This window comes from Etheostoma cragini, chromosome 11 (assembly GCF_013103735.1).
Source record: "Etheostoma cragini isolate CJK2018 chromosome 11, CSU_Ecrag_1.0, whole genome shotgun sequence".
In the NCBI taxonomy this organism is placed as follows: Eukaryota; Metazoa; Chordata; class Actinopteri; order Perciformes; family Percidae; genus Etheostoma; species Etheostoma cragini.
The window spans coordinates 13082231-13101742 of NC_048417.1; the positions used below are offsets into that span (position 1 = coordinate 13082231).

At 41.5% G+C, this 19512-nt stretch overlaps 1 protein-coding gene across 1 annotated transcript in view; it reads right to left on the reverse strand.

Moving 5' to 3' along the window:
• Nucleotides 1–1218: 1218 nt before the first annotated feature.
• Nucleotides 1219–19512, reverse strand: part of LOC117952968 (anosmin-1) — a 39233-nt gene continuing 20939 nt past the window's right edge. The window contains exons 5-14 of the mRNA XM_034885643.1: nt 15934–16118; nt 15447–15576; nt 12924–13129; nt 11056–11200; nt 9817–9963; nt 7376–7464; nt 6071–6242; nt 4485–4705; nt 3662–3803; nt 1219–2423 (exon numbers count right to left, since the gene is read on the reverse strand). Of these exons, the coding sequence (XP_034741534.1) occupies nt 2365–2423; nt 3662–3803; nt 4485–4705; nt 6071–6242; nt 7376–7464; nt 9817–9963; nt 11056–11200; nt 12924–13129; nt 15447–15576; nt 15934–16118 (1496 nt within the window). The 3' untranslated portion in view covers nt 1219–2364. The remainder of the gene's footprint in view (nt 2424–3661; nt 3804–4484; nt 4706–6070; nt 6243–7375; nt 7465–9816; nt 9964–11055; nt 11201–12923; nt 13130–15446; nt 15577–15933; nt 16119–19512) is intronic.

Sequence of the window (19512 nt, forward strand, 5' to 3'; positions counted from 1 at the left end):
CTAAACACTGGCCTGGCTCCTAGAAAAGAGAGAGAGATTAGCGTGCACAGACCAAGAGGAACTAATCTCCTGTGACATAATAGAACTGTACATAAACAACATCCCTGAGAAGTGAGCGGCGGAGTACTGACTGACTGAAAAGGCCGAGTGTGTGAAAACAAGGGCTCAGAATAATTTGTTGCTCGCTGTGGAAAATGGTGACAAGAACAGACTTCAAATCTAAACATCTGGACAACACACAATTATGCAAACACAGACTCGACACAAGGATTTCTAGTATGTCTTTTGACATAGAATATTTGCAATACTGAATTGAAACGGATTAATCTCCAACAGCAGAATCGGAAACTGTGCCTTTTCTAGCAACACACTGGAATGAATTTTGGCTCATTTTCCTTAAGTGTGTCAAAGGCAAATTAGAATTACACATGGCTCAGGCTCATGAAAATCATTTTATCATTTATCATTTATCAACAATAAATAAAAATGCGTTTGTTTTTCCTTATTGTTTGTCACACCACAAACATTTCTGTTGACTGAAGTATTTTTACAGTTACCTTTTTGGTAACGCCATGGTAACGGAAATGCCATGAAGTATTTAATTGATCTGAAATGTAAAGACAACGACCACATATACAGTGTATATGTGGCGTAAATAATCTTATTAACAACAATGTATGTCAACTTGCCTGGATATACGTATAAAATAAAACATACTATGCACCATTAAACACTATTCTGCATGCACTCCTTTCAGTATTGGATGTGTGCTAAAAAAGGCTTTTATTCAATACATACAAATAACTCAGCTTGTGGTTTTGAACACAACAATCATGCACTCTACACATTAACTGTCACAATGTCACTTTTAGCTATTTTCTTGTAAACATTTCCTCTTTTCATTTCACAAGGGCAAAGGCTGCTGAGCAGAGGAGCGATTTTATGCTTTTCAAGTGCTCCGAGAAGCACAGCATTATGTTAAGGGGCGCCTGACCTCAGCGATGGTAAATTTGCTTGGGCTGTTAAGCTAGATGACCTGTTTATTTGGACTTGCAGAGCGCATGTCTCAGGCTCCTGGACCGATCAGTGGATATTCTGTACAGAGTTGGCCATGATTGCTTTTCCAGCCAAAATAAGCAACATAAACTGCCAAATAGTTGAGCACTGGGAGGAGAAGCATGTCTATTTACTGCTTCAATTAAACAAACAGCAAAGGGAATTGGTTAAGGATTATTTTATTACTTAGCATTTTGTACAGTTTCTACCATGGAAAAATAACATGTAACATAAGACTGTATTTACAATTCCATTTTTACAAAATGTCTTTACAAGATTTTCTTGCCGGTTCAAAAACTTGAGACTAGAACGCACGAAACAATCACATTCACACACATCCAAACCAAACTTTGTAATACACACATAAATAAATATAGACATTCACTGACTGTTCCACGACAAATATTTCTACAGCCAAGAACATGTACAATTCATCATTTCCACACAAGTTATATTTTCATTAATAAACATTACATATTACTCCCAATATAATTCTTTGTTAATCTGTTAATGAAATATTACCTAACTGAAAAGAGGTAACACAGACAATTATTTCATGCCAACAGAATGCTAACGGTTGTCATGCAAAACCATTACAAGCTTTCAATTTGAAGCAAGTAATTCATTTACAGTTCAAAAAAATCAAATGTACTACATGCAACAAACTATGTGAAATATTCTGGGTTAGAAAACAATGACTTTAGTTACATTATCCATCAGTAATTACTTATTCCTAAGCGCCTCTTTAATGGGTAACACAAAATAAATAGATGAATTTCTACTTTTCTTTCTTCATGAATAAACTTTTTTTTTTTTTTACAGATCTGGCATTTCCTACCATCCATGTTCAGCCATCTTAAATCAAGTACTTGTTTGTCTTTAAACCATGACCCAATTGCCAGTCTTTCCATCAAACGATTGAAATTTTGCTAATATCATGTGGCGATGACGGCTGGATCTATTTTAAGGGGCTTTAACATTTAACTGGAATTTCATAACTTCTTGATTTGGGGGATGTGTTGGGGGAGCTGAGTACTAACCAACGCTGAATGTGAGACCTTGCAGTATAAATTTCACTGTACAGACTAACCCGTCCGCTGACATATCTCAGTCATGGTGAGGGGTTGAAAGGAATAGCTGATGTGTTGTGGAGCCTGGAGAAGATGGACCCATATTTCACTAGCAGGGGGGGTCAGTTCATGGTCTGGTGCGCTGTGTTTCTGTTTGGTTCCACACATTCCTTCCCTGATAGACAGGAGCGGAGAGCCACTGGTGATTCTCCCTATTGGGTTTGCCTCGACTTGCAGCTCAGTGCCTCTCCACTGATGGCTTCTGGTGGTGAGAATGATGCTGCCGGAGTCTGGGTCCTAGAAAGACATGTTATTTACACATTACTTGGCAGTGTTTAAAGGTAAAGGTACTTTATTGTCATATACATAGATGTAGCAAAATTCATTCTTGGCATTTAACCCAGTTATAGGGTAGCTATTTACAGCACCTGGGGACCAACTCCAGATCCAAGGGCACTGACTGGAGAACCTAGTTCATGTTTTTTGATAGTGGGGGAAACCGGAGCAACCAACAAAAACATGGGGAGCTCCGAAACAACCTGGATTTGAACCCAGAACCTTCTTGGTGTGAGGCCACAGGAGGCCACTTTGGGCCACCATGCTGCATGTTGCACAGGTCATAAATACTTTTTACATCCACTCCTTTTGCTGAGCTAAACAACCAGCATTAAATATGTATTTCTTTTGCGAAAAAAGATGCTGCCTAACCCAAAACAATGTGGAGGAAGCACAGCATCTTTTCTTAAGACTGCTGATTTTTTGGCAGCTTGGGGGCAGCGGAAACAAGTTTGAAACATTTACATAGTATCCCCTTATAAAGTTGATATGGCAAACTTGTTAGAGTCGAGTATTTTGGAAACCTGATGAATGTAAGATCAATATCCAATTTTCTTTTAGCTCTGATTTGCTCTCTACTAATCCATGAGGGAAATATCAGACTCATCAGCTGTTAAATGCTCCACTTGGGTTCTCTGGCTAGGTGTTTGTGATTGGCAGGTAACATATAGTAGATTTTTAGAGATTTTTTAATGAGACCAGGTGGCTGTTGTGACTGGAAAAAAAAATGTGGGCCAGAAAACCAATAAGGTGGGCTAAAAAATGCCAAAACACTCTGTGGAGCAGAGGGGAAATACAGTTATTCTTTGTGGGTTTAGCACTTCAAGCAACTCTTTCACATATAAGTGGACATAGGACAGAGCCAGGACAGCTGTTTCCTTCTTTTTTCCAGGAGTCTTTGTGCCAAACTCACAGGCTGCTAGCTGTAGCCTTATATTTGTTGTACAGACGTAAGGGTGGTATCTCCTCATCTAACTCTCACAAGAAAGCAAAATAACAAAACTAAAACTGTCTATAACTATTGCTTTTAGGAAGAAGATTAGAATTTTAGGATTAAAAATATAATGCCCGCTGTAAGCACTGGCCAGTAAGAGTCACTGAATGAAACCCAACACAAACTTTAGCAGATAGTCGAGAAAAAGATCACATGTTAACATGATGTATAGCACCAAAGACAGTGACAGTGACTTAATACTTACGGTGTTGAATGACTGGTAATACGTTTGGCGTCTGGAAGGTCTTGACAGTGGCAGGACCTTCCCCTCCAGTTGTTATGACCTGCACCTCGAGTCTGTAGTAGGTGGATGGCCGCAGGTTGGACACGACAAGCAAGTTATGATCCTGCCAAGTGAGGGTGGACAGCAGCAGAAGACATGCAATCAGTTAAAATACAACAGAATTTGAATTTTACACAACTTGAATTGGAATGGGCTGTAAACCAGGGGAGTATCAGCTGCATAGCTGTCTTTGCACAAGCCACAGACAAAAACAAAGACTTTGTCTTCATAAGGCTTGCCGTAGTTCCTTTTTTTGCTGCCAGCTTGATAAAGTGTGCGGTGGGTGCTTTTATTTATAGAAGAGTTCCAGAGGCTGGGAGGTGCAGATAGGCAGAACATGTTGTTGATGGAGCAGATTATGTCAAAGAGCGGCTTTTTCGGAGCTCTCGCAGAGGATGAAAGAGGAAGACGTAAAGGCAGAGGAAAATGTAAAGGAGGTTAACTTCCACCAGGACACAACACTTTCTCAGATCTTTCTGTGCCTGTCTACACACCACCGCTTATCACAAGATTCATGCAAAGAAGCCACAACAGAGTTATCCTCAAATCACCCTCACCTCTGATAGATGAAGTGAAATGAAATGCTGAAAAAAGAACATACCGTCCTAATACAAGGGACAATTAACTGACTATATAGGAGAGCATGGTCCCTGTGGGATATGGAAACATATTCAATCTGCATTTGAAAAAGAGTTTACTCTATTACTATTATTGCCAAATACTGTTTTAATGAAAACAGACTTACTGGTGGAAGGATCTGGGACTGAGAGATGATGCTGTTGGGCAGGCTGTTTTGCCGGCTTTCAGTGGTGATCTCGGCCCAGGTGACTTGGAAGCCTGTGATTCGCTGATGGGGAGCCACCCTGGACACACGCCACAGAAAATTCCCGGTGATGTTTCCCTCAATGATGGAGAAAGAGGCCGTCAGGTTCTCTGGCTTAGCCAAAACCTTTGGAAGACCTGGAGCTGTTAGAAGAAAGGTGGTTTCATTTAGAGAAACACATTTACCGGTATTTGCTTTCATGCTGAAAGATAGATGAGAAGATTGATACCACTCTCTTCCTTTATGTGTGTACATATTTTGTCATTAGGGTTCAAACTGCGAAGCGGTAGAACCCTTCTATGTTTGTCTGTTTTAATTATTGTTATTTGTTGCCTGCTGTGCCGGCTCAAATTCCTGTGAGCTGGAATGAGCTAGAAACATTCAAAATGCAAACTTTGAAAGGCCACGCCCCTCACACTGTCTTTCCGATTGACTTGAATTTTCTCACACAGGTGAAGCTTAATGTGCTCTACAGAAAAGCCTTAAGGGTCATGAAGGTATAAAACGTAGAAAATCTTTTGAAAAACACATTTTTGAGATCTCCTCCTACACCGTAGCTCTGATTGCCACCACATTTTCAGTGAATCATCAATGGATAAAGAGTATTACAACTTGTCTAAAGCATGTCAATATCTTAATTACTTTTCAAGTTAGAGAGCAATTAACTTTGAAAGGGGCGTGGCTCTGGACATAAATGAACACAAATCAGCAAACTTCAGGGCAATCATCACAAAACTCACCGGGGATGTTCAGATAAGTGCCCCAGATATACCCAGACAGTTTTATATACATACACCACTAGGAGGTGCTACAAGTGCAAGATAGGTGAGCAGCTTTACACACATTTTACTATAAATCACATGTTCATTGTCCAATCATCAAAAATATCTCAGGATATCTCCTCATTAGTATCTGAACCACGCCCTAAAAGTTTCATTCAAATTAAACACCAGGGGGCGCTATAAATGCAAACAAACTACAGATGATTTAGCGCAAATCAGGCTATAAATGACTAAATGTTTGTCTAATCAACACAAAACGTCCAGGAATTGTCTACATAATGACCTCATACATAAACTGCTAGTCTTATTCAAATTGACAACTAGGGGTGCTTTAAATGCACAATAACAGGATGTTGAATGACGTAAATCAAGGTGTGAGCTTGGAATCACAGCTTGCGGCTTTATTAGCAATTGTTTTTGTGTGGGTCGTCTGCTTTTCTCAAATTGCCGTGAGCTGGACTGAGCTACATATCACACTGAATTGAAAATGTTTTTGACAAATCAGTTGAAGACATTTTTTTAAAAGTGCAGTGTTTGCAGCTTTCAGGATATGTTTTATAATGACGTTGGACCACATGTGTGAAATTACTTTGAAGTCGCTATTGAGAAAAAAGCCGCTTGCGGCTATATTCATTATTTTAGTATGCTACGGTGTCTGATTACTGTGTAATACAATTTCTATCAATTTCAATATGTCCTTTACGCGTCAAACCGCTGAATACTCACCTCCCTCCCCTGGGCAGGGGATGTGTTTGAGAGCCTTGCTACGGATGGTTGCACAGGATGGGGTAAGGAAGGTGGTGCTCTCGTCCTTGGAACGTCTCTTGGACTTCAGCATGTGAACAGTGACTTTGTACTTGCAGGAGAACAGCAGGCCAGGGAGGTTGATGTAGTTCTCCTGAGCCAAGAAACAAATTATTCAGCCCTGATGACTTTGACATGTCACCCAGGTCAGGTCCCATGGAGCTTCAGAGATAATTAAATACACAGTGCAGGGGCAGATCACATTCCCACTCAAACCTCAGGAGCATGCCCCACATTACAGGACCGCTTTGAACACTCACATGGTAGGGGTTAGACCACTATCCTTCTATTCAACTTACAATATAAATCATTTTTACAGCTTCCACATGTTGCCTAAACGTGACTTAATTAATAATTTAAAAAAACGTGAATTAAGAAGTAGCAACCAAAGTAAATTTATGTTTAATTTTTCAAAAGAGAATGGCCTGTAAATCCTGTTAATGAATATGTGCTGCAGTCTTACACTTTACACGTATTTCAAACTTGAATCATGTATTGACCTTAACAAAAAGAAAAATATTTTCATCTCTTTCCAAGAAAAAAAAAAATCCCGCTGACTAGTGGATTTAAATCTTGCATTTGTAATAAAGAGGTTGTACATTAATAGGCGGTCCCTTGACAGAGGGTGTGTGTGTATATTCTCTCTGATATGAAACAGCTTTGATTAAAATGGAATGAGGCGCTGTGCTCACATTTAAAGCACAAGCCCTGGAATCCTTCCCAGCGATCTATAGAAAATGGATGTATATTTCCTAGCAACGAGAGCGCTGGTCCCCAAAGAATGTGTTGATTGCCAGGCCTCTGCCATCCTGTATCAGCCTGAGCCCAAGACTCTCCCAACCCCTACACAGACCCTACAAGGAACCCCCTTGCAAAAATGCATGGCTGGGGCCGTTGGAGGTGAATGAGCCCCCATTCCGGGAAACATTGTTTAAGTGAATGCCTTTTATTGGCCAACACACCACATGCCTGACCACACGACTGACTCATAATATTCAAAACAACAGCCAGTGATTTGCCCAGTGCAAATCCAATGCAAAAAGAGCTTCAGGTTCACTCAGGGAAGTTGTTTTCTTTAGCTGAGCAGTCCTTTCTAAGCATCAGACAAAAGGTTAGGCACGTGCTTTGCATATCACAGAGCTGCTAATCAAGTTGTAGCTCTACGCTTTGCACTCTGGGATTAGACCTGCAGTTGGAAGGTGTGTGAAACGGCTGCTGGAGACTAACCTGCGTGACAGATTTCTCCGGTCCTCGAGTCTCGTTGTGGCTGCAGTACTCCGGCATCCACTGGACATGATAGCGACTCACAGTGGGGTCTGAAACAAAGGGAGTATGAAAAGAGAGAAGGTCACATCACATGACAAAAGACCCAACTCAGTACTCAGATCTTTAGCTGAGTAACAAACAGCAATCGATGAATCGATGAGCAAAATGTCTAAACAGAAAATGCATTGACAACTATTTTTTATTTCCAATAAACATTCATTTGATTCATTCAATGTAATGATCTGCTGTTCTTTTCTTTATATCTGAAAAAAATGTGTTTTGTACTGACTGGCTAAAATAAGCCATCACTAGGTGGGCATTTTTGACTTTGTTCTTACTAAACAACCAATCAAGTAATTGATAATCAAAACAATCCTAAGCAAGACACTTCAGTCCAAACTGCACTTAACGGGCATGAAACTTGCTTTGGACATACAGTAGGCATCAAATGAATATATCCTCGTCAAATAAATGTAGTTGAGTAAAAAGCATAACACTTCTACCCCTCTAAGTATGGAGAAGCCTTAGTTATCTTAAAGTGCACCTTTTTTCAGTACTTGAGTAAATGTACTTAGTTATGTAACACCACTGCACAAGAATTGGAAATGAAAAGACCATCCGACTGGCTGAAATGATTAACCGACGGGTTTCTCGAAAATTACAATGGTCCCTATCTGAGATCTGATATTACTATTTCCATAATTGATGATCCTGATAACTAATGTCTCTGGGAAAAAAAGAACCATGAAAGCGCTTTCTTTTTTACCATTGTATTAGTTAGTTTCCTGTTTCCTAACCCTTTCCTTTTGTTCGCTGAAGGCTCAATTCCAAAGCCAAACTTTTCTACTTAAACTTTCAGAATTTGCATTCTCATCAGTGGTGTAGCAGCCTTCATCACAGTATAATAGCTCCTCCTGAGCTCATCAGTGGTGTTTATCTGCCCATCACCCTCATCATATGTTGCTAGATTTATTATTCATTCAACTCTGTCGCATGAATATGTGAAATACTTCTCCGATTAATAATTGAGTTATGCTATGTTCGCTCCTCGGCGGGGGCCTGGGTTGTGGTGGGGAGATAAAAGGGGTCCTTTGAAGGCTTAGACACAGATCTGGCACTTGGTGCCCCTGAGCTCATTGGAAGCAGAAAAGAGGAATTACAGGGAACCGGGGAAAAATAAACAAGATATGCTTAGCTGGGGCTGACAGAGAGGGGAAGTGGTATGTAAAACAAGAAATGGGAAATGTAAATCAGGTAGAGAACAGAATCTCAGCAGTGTTGGATAAATTGTGGCTGGAAGCGAGCCTCAGAAGTGCCGCCACCGCCGGACTGCTGTCTGTTGTCTGTGTATTGTGCAGATAGTGATATATTATCTAAGTTGGTATACAGTAAGACTCTCTTTTGTCTGCTGGAGCTAACCCAAAAGCTTCTCTGCATCACAGAGACAATGAGTGAGAGTTTAATAAGGGTTCAGTTAACCTGTCCCTTCTCCCTGTCACACAAACCAGATGTCCAGAGACTACAACTCTCCAGACCATCTGTACGTCTGTATCTTTACAGTAGTGTGGAATCCACGTTGTCAGAGTCAAAGCAAGGGTCATCCCTCAGACTAATGAGTGGCACTGGCACACACACACACCCACACACACACACACACAGACAACACAGAAAGAGAAGCTGGACCAGGATTAACTCTGCACTGCAACACTGTGATTCCCAAGCCACGCTTGATCCCCGTCAGCATCACTCAGCTCTCTGAGTCCAGGCCAACTTCACTCACAGCTCAGGGCCAACTCTCTCTTCCCCTCTCTCTCTCTCACTCTGATTCAGCAGTTGGTGTCTCACCAGCCCTTTCCTTCAGCCAGGGCTTGCATTCTTGACTCTAAGAAGTGGAGTTTGGCTTAGGTGATGACATATATTAGTAACATAACATAGACCAGTGAATGGGACTTGACAGGTTACCCTGAGAGCATGGCTTTCAAGGTTTCCATAATTCCACTCTGGTATTAACAGAAGGTTTGGGGAATGGACGCTGCTGGGACAGGCATTCCTATAGGCTTTAGCCCCTTGCTGTGCCACAGCCCACAGCCGTTTCTGTTCCCCATGACATCAGGTCTTGTAAAACAAAATGGACCACTTCAACATTAAAGCAAGGGCGAGGATCTATTAAATACAGCTGTCAATAAATCCCATTGCACGTCTCCGTCTCCGTGTGTTTATTGTTCTTTACTGAACGGTGGCTCTGCTCTATGGGCAGGTTTACACAAATTTGGCCAGTGCTCACATTCCGCAGCTTTCACAATGACACATTGTCTCATTTATTTCATTTACACCATCTGATGCAGAATGGGGTGCAAATTAAATTCTAACAAAGCTGTAAATCAATACAGTGGAGTGCATACCTCCCCGGTTCTTCCAGTAGACACGGACCTGCAGCTGGCCATCCTGGTAGAAGGGCGTGCCTACCTCCAGAGGGCCAGAGGGGCGTTTGGCCAAGGTCGAACCAAGAGGGGACATCTCCTCCTTCTTTGACTTGAGCACTGATCTTACTGGGAAGAGAATGGAGAATTGTTTGTTGCTGTAGCTAAGACAGTGACTGTCTCGTGGCAAACTCCAGCATTGTAACAGAAACACACAATTATATCTTCTATCGTAATATATTGTATCGTAACATCACAGCAGTTACAACATGGTCTTTATGCATAAGTGCGGTGTGACTTGATGGGTATGCACAGTACTGCGTAAAACAGCCAAAATCAGGGGTTCACTTCCAGATGTGCTGTCAGCGCACCTTATGCATTGCAATTCTACTGCTGATGGTTTGCCCGAAGACTCTCAGTAATTTAAGAAAATTCTACTCTCAAAGAAAACAATTTGGAAAATTGGATTTTGATTGTTCAGCCAAGCCCATAGGTATCTGCAATCACAAAACTGCAGCTCCATCCAGATTTCTTTCCTTTTTTTTTATTTCCGGAAGTCTTGGTTAAGGACTCTGGATGTGACTCGTGATTGCACCCACCTATGATTTGGTTGCAGTGGACTGTTAGCCAAAACTAAGGTGTTTTGGGTAAAAGTATTCAATAAATCGCAAATATATAGTAAAACAAGACTAAAAGTCTACAGCGATGCTAATGTTTACCATATTCACCATCTTAGTTTAGCGTGTTAGCATTTGCAAATAAGCACTAAACACAAAAAACAGCTAAGAATGATGGCAATGTCATTAGTTTGGCATGGATTTGGTCTTAAAGTGGACAAAGTAAAATGTTGACCTGCTGATGGTGCAAGAATAAAAAAGTCAGTGATTACCAAAGTGATCACAATTCATCCTGAGAGGGATATGAATGTTTGCATTTAATTTCTATCTATTTCAACAATCCATCCAGCAGTTGTCCCTTAACATGTCCCTCAAAAGCCACATATGTATAACTCAGAGTTGCGCTAGAGAAAAAGTCACTAGTATTGGACTCGGAATGTCTACACAACATTACACTGCTATCATCAATACAATAGTTGTTGTGATATTTCATTCTTGACCAAAGTGGTGGACTGACCAACTGACACTGCCATCCTTAGCAACTAAAAACACATAACATGTCTAACTACCGGATGAGCAACAGTAAGTTAGCACCAATATTTACCTGACTCATTATTTTGGGTAGTCCAGAAGTGGAGAGACGCCTTGGAGCTCTTCAGCCGCACCTGTCCCCAGTATGTGATGGCCTGCAGTTCCACAGTGTAACTGTTGTTTTGTTGTAGTCCCTCCAGATCAACCCAGCTCTGAGCCTGCAACAAGAGAAAACACTTGCATGTTGGAATTTGTATTAACTGTAACTATAGTGTCACTTGAGGCTTCTTTTAAAGCCCTGTCATTGTTCCAGTCATAGTTCCAGTTCTGCTTAGCTGGGGCCGACACTGGCTTGTGGGTAAGCCCTGCTTATAAAGAACACATGTGGAGCTGGGGAAGGTATCGTGGCGAGGAGATAGCCTTCAGGGTCTTGTGAGGGAGCCGTATTATCAGCGCCTCACAGGGCTTCTTCACTGTGTTTGACTAGCAGCATTCCACCATCAGCGTGAGGTTGATGCATTCTTGTTATTGACTGTGCGTGTTTTGACATTCCTCTACCAGCAGGTTGCTTTCAAAGCCCCGAGGTGCCAAAGTGGAAACCAGTAGTACATGTTTCTATGAGTGTCTGGTGTCTCCCACCTCTATCTCCTCTGTGCCACATCTGCTATGCATTTCACAAACTCATTCAGGAGAAGACTCTGTAGAGGTGTGTGTGAACAATACAATCTTTGTATTTGCTCAAGTAACGAAAAGCTCTTCACAGGTACTGAGCCGCAGGTATTGTATGTGCCATCAGGTCCCATGTTGCTGGATGTATTGTGCAAATGGCTCATAAAACATTTGAATAGCAAATGTATTCAGATATGCGCAGGAGACTATGTTATTTATGAGGCTAGATAAGGATTTATCTATAAGGTTACTCATATGCGTATAGACCCATTACTTGAATTAGTGACAATCAATGCTTTCAAACACACTTGTTTAATTTCTATGTAGAAGCAAAAAACAAAACACATTTTTAATACTATCAAAATATTATTCTGTGGCTTTTGAAATGTTTGTAAAAGCTTTTATATCCAAACAGTATTAATCTATTCTTTGTGATTGCAAGTGGGGCTTAGTCTATGATGTGACATCCCAGACAAAGGCCCATGAAAACTCTTTTTTTCTGACTAGACCAAATAGTTGAGAATGTTCCAGTATGAAAACTAAACTATTCCAAGGCATTACCAGCTGGAATCAATGGTATGTTTCCTTTGAAAGAGATATTTATGTCATTATTAGAGAATGTCTCTTACATGTTTTTAGCTGTTCTTTTTACTGAGTCTTCCCTTAGTTTAAATATACTGTAGGCATTAATGTAGATGATAATAATAGGAAAGAAATTGGTATTAGGAAAGTATACTTATATAACCTTTTGACTTTGAAACTGCTTGAAAAATAGGACAAATAAAAACTCATGTAACCCCTTCAGAATCAGCTGCTTGAATTGCTCATACAAAACTCGAGGAGGAGCAAATGAAACTCCAAAATACAAACGTCAAAAAACAACAATACAAAATTGTAATATTTAAGAAACACAGCTCTTGAAATCCCAATGTATAACTATAAATTAGACTATTTATCACTCTTGTGTTTTCTTTCAAAGCTTAACAGCGCGTTTAAGGGTTCTTTCATCAGTATATAAGGAATTAAAACAATAAAGACCACATTGTATAAATCTGTGTGATTGATTGAGTGCCTTGCAAGTATATACAAGTCCTATTCCATGTTTATCCTTTCTTCTACTGCAGGCCTGCATGGGTAATATTAACAGTGATGTGTGAAGGCCAGAGAGGAGAAGATGCTGAGATAATCTTGGACAAGAGCCTGGCGTCTTAGAAAAAGGAAAAGGGAGAGAAAGAAAAAGAACACATCACTGAGACAGGGTGAGAAGATTACCCCGTTGGTGGTCTTTCTCCTTTTCTTCTTGGATGGTACCATTGACTTGGTAGGTACAGTCCAGCTCCAGAACACTTTGTAGTGATGAATGGGGATATCAGGCTCCTCTGGCAGGGTCCAGTTGAGACGGGCTGTCACCAGGCCTTCGTCACCAAGCGTCACGTTGCTGACACGCAAACTGGTTGGTCTGGGAGGGGCGGATGGATCTGAAGACATAGCAACAACAAGACGCAACAGAGTCAGCTCAGCGGTAACAGTTTTCAATACATCTGTAGGCATTTAGGGCGAAAGACAAAGAGGGCCTCTAGGTCTTGTATGTGACAAATTTTGAGCCAAGGCAGTTTTCTTGCAAGTATAATTTCAAGTTGAATGCATTACAGGCCAAGACACCTTTCACCACTTGCGGGTAAGCATTGCAGTTAAGGCGGGGGACCAGTATGACACTGTGTAAAGTAATTAGTCCTCCACTGACAATCTGCCATGAGATGTTATGACAGGTGTCATGTCACGTCTATGAAGGCGTTCAGCAGGACCGAGAGCACAGGTCAGGGGTTAACAAACACATGCTGCTCACTTTGGCTCCACACTCGACATTCCTAGATTCTAAGTAATGTGTGCGTGTGTGTGTGTGTGTGTGTGTGTGTGTGTGTAGTAAAGCTGGTTCTGAACCCATCCGTATGAGCTGTGACCCATCTGATGTCAGCCTGGTGCAGGAGGAGGTTCAGGGCCACATGCCAGACGGCAAACCAGAGGGAATAGCCCCCGTAATGAGAAAACGATTCACGCCACAGCCATGTTGGCTCTCTTCTTCTACTGACCTCTCCCACCTGAAACACATTTAATCCAGTCCAACAACACAATTGGACACATTGCTTCTCCATACCAGCTGATGCTGGCTGTGCAAGATAAATAAGCAGTCAGTTTTTACAAATTGCCCTAACAAAGTATGGTAGTGCAAAATTGCAATCAGATGATATGGCTGCACTATATATAACAATGGCATGACAGAATGGCCAGGAGTTCATTAAATCCATGACAGCTCCCATCAATCTATCAACGTTCTGGCACTGATTGGCCTGATTGGAGATTGGTTTCCATCCTTACAGCAGAATCCTTTTCCCACCTGGTGCTTGGCTCTATCTGACAGCCATCCAAAATTCTCTGGGGAGTAAATGTATGACGAAGGGTTGACAGGGCAAGTCAACATGCAAACACACACACCGTTAAACATGCTAATACTTTTTACATTTGGCACAAGTTTTCAGTATGTGGCAGAACATGGAAGTAATGAGGATGTCTGCCAGTGTCCCACTGATAAACAACTTTATATATATTAAAGAATAAATAACACAAGCTTGGTAAAGTAAGTTGATGTGCACTGTGCATCACAAAGATGAAAAGATGTAAGTGAGCCACACAATGCAGACACTATTTTACATGATATACATTTACAGACTCTGGGCTGCATAAGGCTGAACTGGCGGGCACATGTCTCTACCTCTACATGTCAAACAAACATCGTATCTGATCTGGATCAAATTCAATCTCTACACATTATATTCACAAATCTGCAGTCCCTGGGAACCACACAACAATTGGCCGTTGCTTTAACAAATCCCATCTGCAGCACAACACTGTGATTTAGTGTCATTCAACACTAAAAGTGCAGGGTACAGGAGCAAAGCAGCAACACTGAATGCCATCAGACCTTGTTCACTAATCTGTGGCAAAGATCTGAAGCGCGTCTAGGTTACATCACTCCCTCTGGAGGCAAGACAACACTTGCATTCATTTGAAACCTGCAATATCTTGACTAATTCAGACATATTACATCGTATATGACTATAAAGAGGGGGGAACCCCTTCTTTGAAGAGATAAACAAAGATCTGGTTGCAACACAGAAAAAAAATGTTCAGCACACCCAGTCCCTCCTCATAAACTCGCATTTTACATGGCATGGCCATGAATTACCCTTTCCACTTAGCTCACTGGGTAAATGTGTGGAAGCTGTGGAGGGGAAGCACTTATTTACAATTCAGGTTAACATGGTTAAGAAAAGAATTCAAAGGTTTTAGACCTGAATACAGTTTTAAATTAACACTGAAGCAGTGTGACTGCCATCAGTAAATAGTAATAAATGTATGTTTGGCTTTACCAATAATATTTCAGTCATAATCCATTTTCTGCTGCTGTATATTATGGGGTTGAACAGCTTTGCACTTCAGTTCTCACTAAAAATACTGTTTAGTCCTCAAAAGAGTTGCAAGTTGCAAAGCCAGGATAAATAATAAGTGATTATTTTGTTTAAACAACAAAAGAAATACACCCTTTCTGTGAGTCAGTGATGAAGAAAGCGTCACCACATTCACTTGGTTTGTAAGGTCAGATAAAAAGTCAAATCAGGTTTTGCAACCCTTTCCTCCACCTGTTCCAAGGTCTTAACCATAGCAAATGGAGGGAAGTGGGTGTCAAACAGGAACTTGAGGCCACACACGTGCATATGTACATACACACACACAGACCTCTGGAGGAGCGGAAGTGTTTGCTGGGTGCAGTGAAGCCGCGGGTCCCATGGACATTGACTGCAGCAACTCTGAACTGGTACCATCTGCTGGCTCTGATGTCAGCCAGTTGGATGCGCTCCTCTGCAGTCTGAGGGACAGATGGGGAGAGAGAAAACCACAGGGGTCAGGGTTCACCCAGGGTCACATGTGAGTTCGCTGCAACATCAGTCATCTGTGTGTTTCTCTTTGCCAGACTTTCAAAGACACTGTGACTGTGAGGAATGTGCAACCGTGTGCAACAGTTTGTCAGCGCACTGCAGCTCTTTCACAGCTGTAGCATGTGGCAAGCTGGGACATGTAAAGCTGACATTTCTTAGTAACACAAATCCAAAATGTCTGGTCAACGGAATCACTCACATGACATCATTTGATGGGATCTAAAAGATTAAAACTTTTCATCTTACTGACATACCTTAGTATTTTTGCACGTTTGGTGCATTCCTACCTGTGCCACAGTCTGCCACTCAGAGGCATCATCTTCGCTGGGATGGATGCCATAATTCCAGCGGCGCTGCACCACATAGAGTACAGGCTCCACAGAAATGTTGAACTTGGAGGACCAGCGGATCTCCAGCTGACCCGACGGCTGCTCCAAAAACACCAGCTCTTTCCTTGGCTTCAGAGGGACTCCTAAAAGTACAAGCAAGATAGACGATACCGTGACAGGAGTTAATATTACCACTGTGTGGATCATTGTAGGTGAACTTCAACATTAAATTGTAGTTTTCCAATCTTGGGTGGAAAGATAAATGACACCATCAGAGTTGGACAGATACAGATTTAAAAATGAGACATGACCTCACCGCAATAGATTTAATACATGCTGAGGGTCAACAGCATCATCTTTCTACTGTGAAGGATTGTGATATTTCCTGGCCAGAGTGATGTGTTTTAGTAGCTGCGCTTCTTAGTAATGACACACATAGTTTGCATATAGGTATGTGAGATGGTGCGTGTAAGGTCTACATCTATTGCAGACATGAGATACCCCAGTGCAAACATACACACATGCATGTAAGTCTTTTGCATCATTGCACATTACATTCAGCCTTTCAGAAGAACTCAGTGTGGCCATGTGCAATAAGTTAGAGCTTTATTAAGTTTGGGACTGGGCCAAATGCTCGGCCAAGTCAGACTCTCTCAAGTAAATTTATTATACTGGATACATAGTGAGTTGTTGATTGAGCGTTGGGCACAGTGATAATGAGATGGAGATTGGAAAAGCAAGTTTGAAAGTACAGGAGAAGGCTGAATACATCTCACAGTTCTCAATAAATCACCTAGTACTTCAGACCATTATGTTGGACCTCTGTTGCTGCTGAGCGGCCCACCCCTGCTTGGCAGTTATAAACAGCATCAACACACGCTCAAGGCTACTGCGCACCATGTCCGTAAACAACATTATCAAGACTGTGTTTTGTATGCAGAGCGCTTGATCTACTTATATCTCTAGTTAGTCTTCATACAGGGCTTGTTAAGTGATTGATTGGTGCATATAAAATCCTGGAATATGGAGGATGGTCTTTGAGCCATATGCATGTGGAGTCAGTACTTTGTTTTGTCCCGCTGATAACAGCTCTCTGCACACTAACAGCTGGGGGTCATTGTGCTGTGGTTTCACAGCTCCACAGTCCAGTGTGCCTGTGCATGTGTGTGTGTGTGTGTGTCTGTGTGTGTGTGTCTGCATGTGCGCAAACAAACGTGTCACATTTTCTGCGCAATACTGAAAACCACTGCATTCCTCTTCTCCCTCTGTCTTAGCTCATCTTCCCACAAAGTCCCACAAGTACTCCTGCAACACACACACAAACACAAACACACAACCTCTCTCTTCCACAATATGTGGGAGGGCAACAAATACACTTCGTCTCAGCTAGCACTTTCCAAAGATAACTTTCGGGTCAGGTTTGGTCCAAGAATCATAGAGCGTTCATTTTTCAATGGCTGCACGCTTCCTCCAAATTGTGATGTAACTGCTGCTGAAGCAATAGTACGGCGTCCATTCATGTCTTAATCATGCCAACAATTACACTCCAGGAATATAATTCTCAATACTCACGCACATACTGCCATAATGATTGCTTTAATTATAGGGGTTGAGGAAAACACTACAAATACCGCTTGTAACACAAGGACGTACCGTAAGCTGAATATTGCTGATGGACTGATTAACTGACTGGCTTGTTGACAATGTGGTGATAACTCCATCATGTATCTTCAATTTTATTCCGGCATCTACATTTTTCACTTTTTAAATTTTTTTTGTTTTAATTTAAAACACCCCTTCAGCTCCTTTTCCAGTTGCTCTCACTGTATAGTGTAGAACTGTGCACTATTTTTATTCAGAATACTGACAAATTGGGTAGCATCACATGTGGTGTTATTTCTTCTGAGTAAAAGAGAAAATGACAGACCTAGAGAGAAGTATATGACAACAAAAGAAACAGAGGAGCTTAATAAACCACCTATCTCCGTACATGCACTGCATATGTTGTCAGAGGCACACCCTCGCGAATACATCTTCGATACGACATTATAAAGCAGTGGATGACAACTAACAGCATCGGCCCCATCAAGCTTTGTTACTCATCAAAAGCTCAGTGGGGGTCTCTTTATCAAGGACATACAGTACACATGGGCTGGGGACCCTAACCTGAACACAAACACACATGCACATCTGAGAGTGATCTCAGTGGGGGAAACGCTCCATTTCTTCCCGCTTGTGTTTGCTAATGGCTTCCAGCATCATGGCTCATCATGGCAAAGACTACACACACACTTGTGCACACACAGAAACAATTACGCTCTTCAAACCATGAGCACCTAATTAGACCTTTAACACTGAGGAGGACCAGGACAGGAATTCTATCCAGACTTTCACTAAAACGCTCAGTGTAATTCAATGTAAATGCTGTGCTGACGGCAACCCATCATGAGCTCAGTGTTTGGACTGAAAATCAGTGTGTAGGCTGCTTGATTTGAAGGTCTCACAGCGTGGTGAATGGTTTTCATTGACTGGGTCACTGTATTGAAATTTTCAAGGTTACGCCTGCTTTCATCTTTCCAAGATTAACATGCAGTTCACCTTTAGAGCACAACAACCACCATGAAGTCCCTCAGGATTCTTTCCAAATCAAATATAAATACTAGCATTCTCTTCTCTGTGCAAAGGCTCAACATCACATGCTCTGGCCTCTATCAGCTGCAGACAGTAAAACATGCTTACACTAGCTGCAGTGTGATTCAACGCATACACAGTCGATCACATCAAAGCTTGATTTAGACTCATCTTCCACTGCTTTCACTTCAACATCTCATCAACTTTGTTATGGCCTCAGGCTGACAGCAATTGTGCGCTGATAGTGTAAATAATGTAGTTCCAGCTCCCATCTCCAAGTTCAGAGGCTCCTGGTTCTCTTACACAACAATTCAGCACCCTCAGAACATCAGGCGGCCTTGGGCACCGCTACTAAACTGTTTTAATGGAGCAAAGATTCCTGCGTACATCTGTGTCTGTGAAACCCTCAAGCTTATCCAGCAAATTCAAGGCTTAAGATATATTCTATATGCTATTACAGCAGGAACAGCATGACGGATGTGTGGGTGAAGTGCAATACAAATAAATGAAATAAAGATTTATAATTCCAAGCAAGTTGTTCAAGATAATCTGCAATTTGAATCATTGAGATTTAAAACGATACAAACTGCAACAGTTAATCCCATTAAACAAATTATGTTTGCATTGGACCATTACCAGATATGAAACATCATTTATTGAGTAGGATAAATAGACGGATAAATAGACCGGGAGGGAGTATCCATGATTCAGCTGATGAACCGTGTTAATCCGGTCTCTGGAAAAAGTAATGAGCAATGAGTAAATGAATGGATGAGTTGCTGAGTGCACAGACAATTAAACAACGGTATCGGTGCACCCAGTCTAACATTTAGACACACTCTAGTCTGTCAACCTGGCTTACTGTCGAACTCCCTTCTTCCTGTAATTAAAAAATTAGGTTTGCTT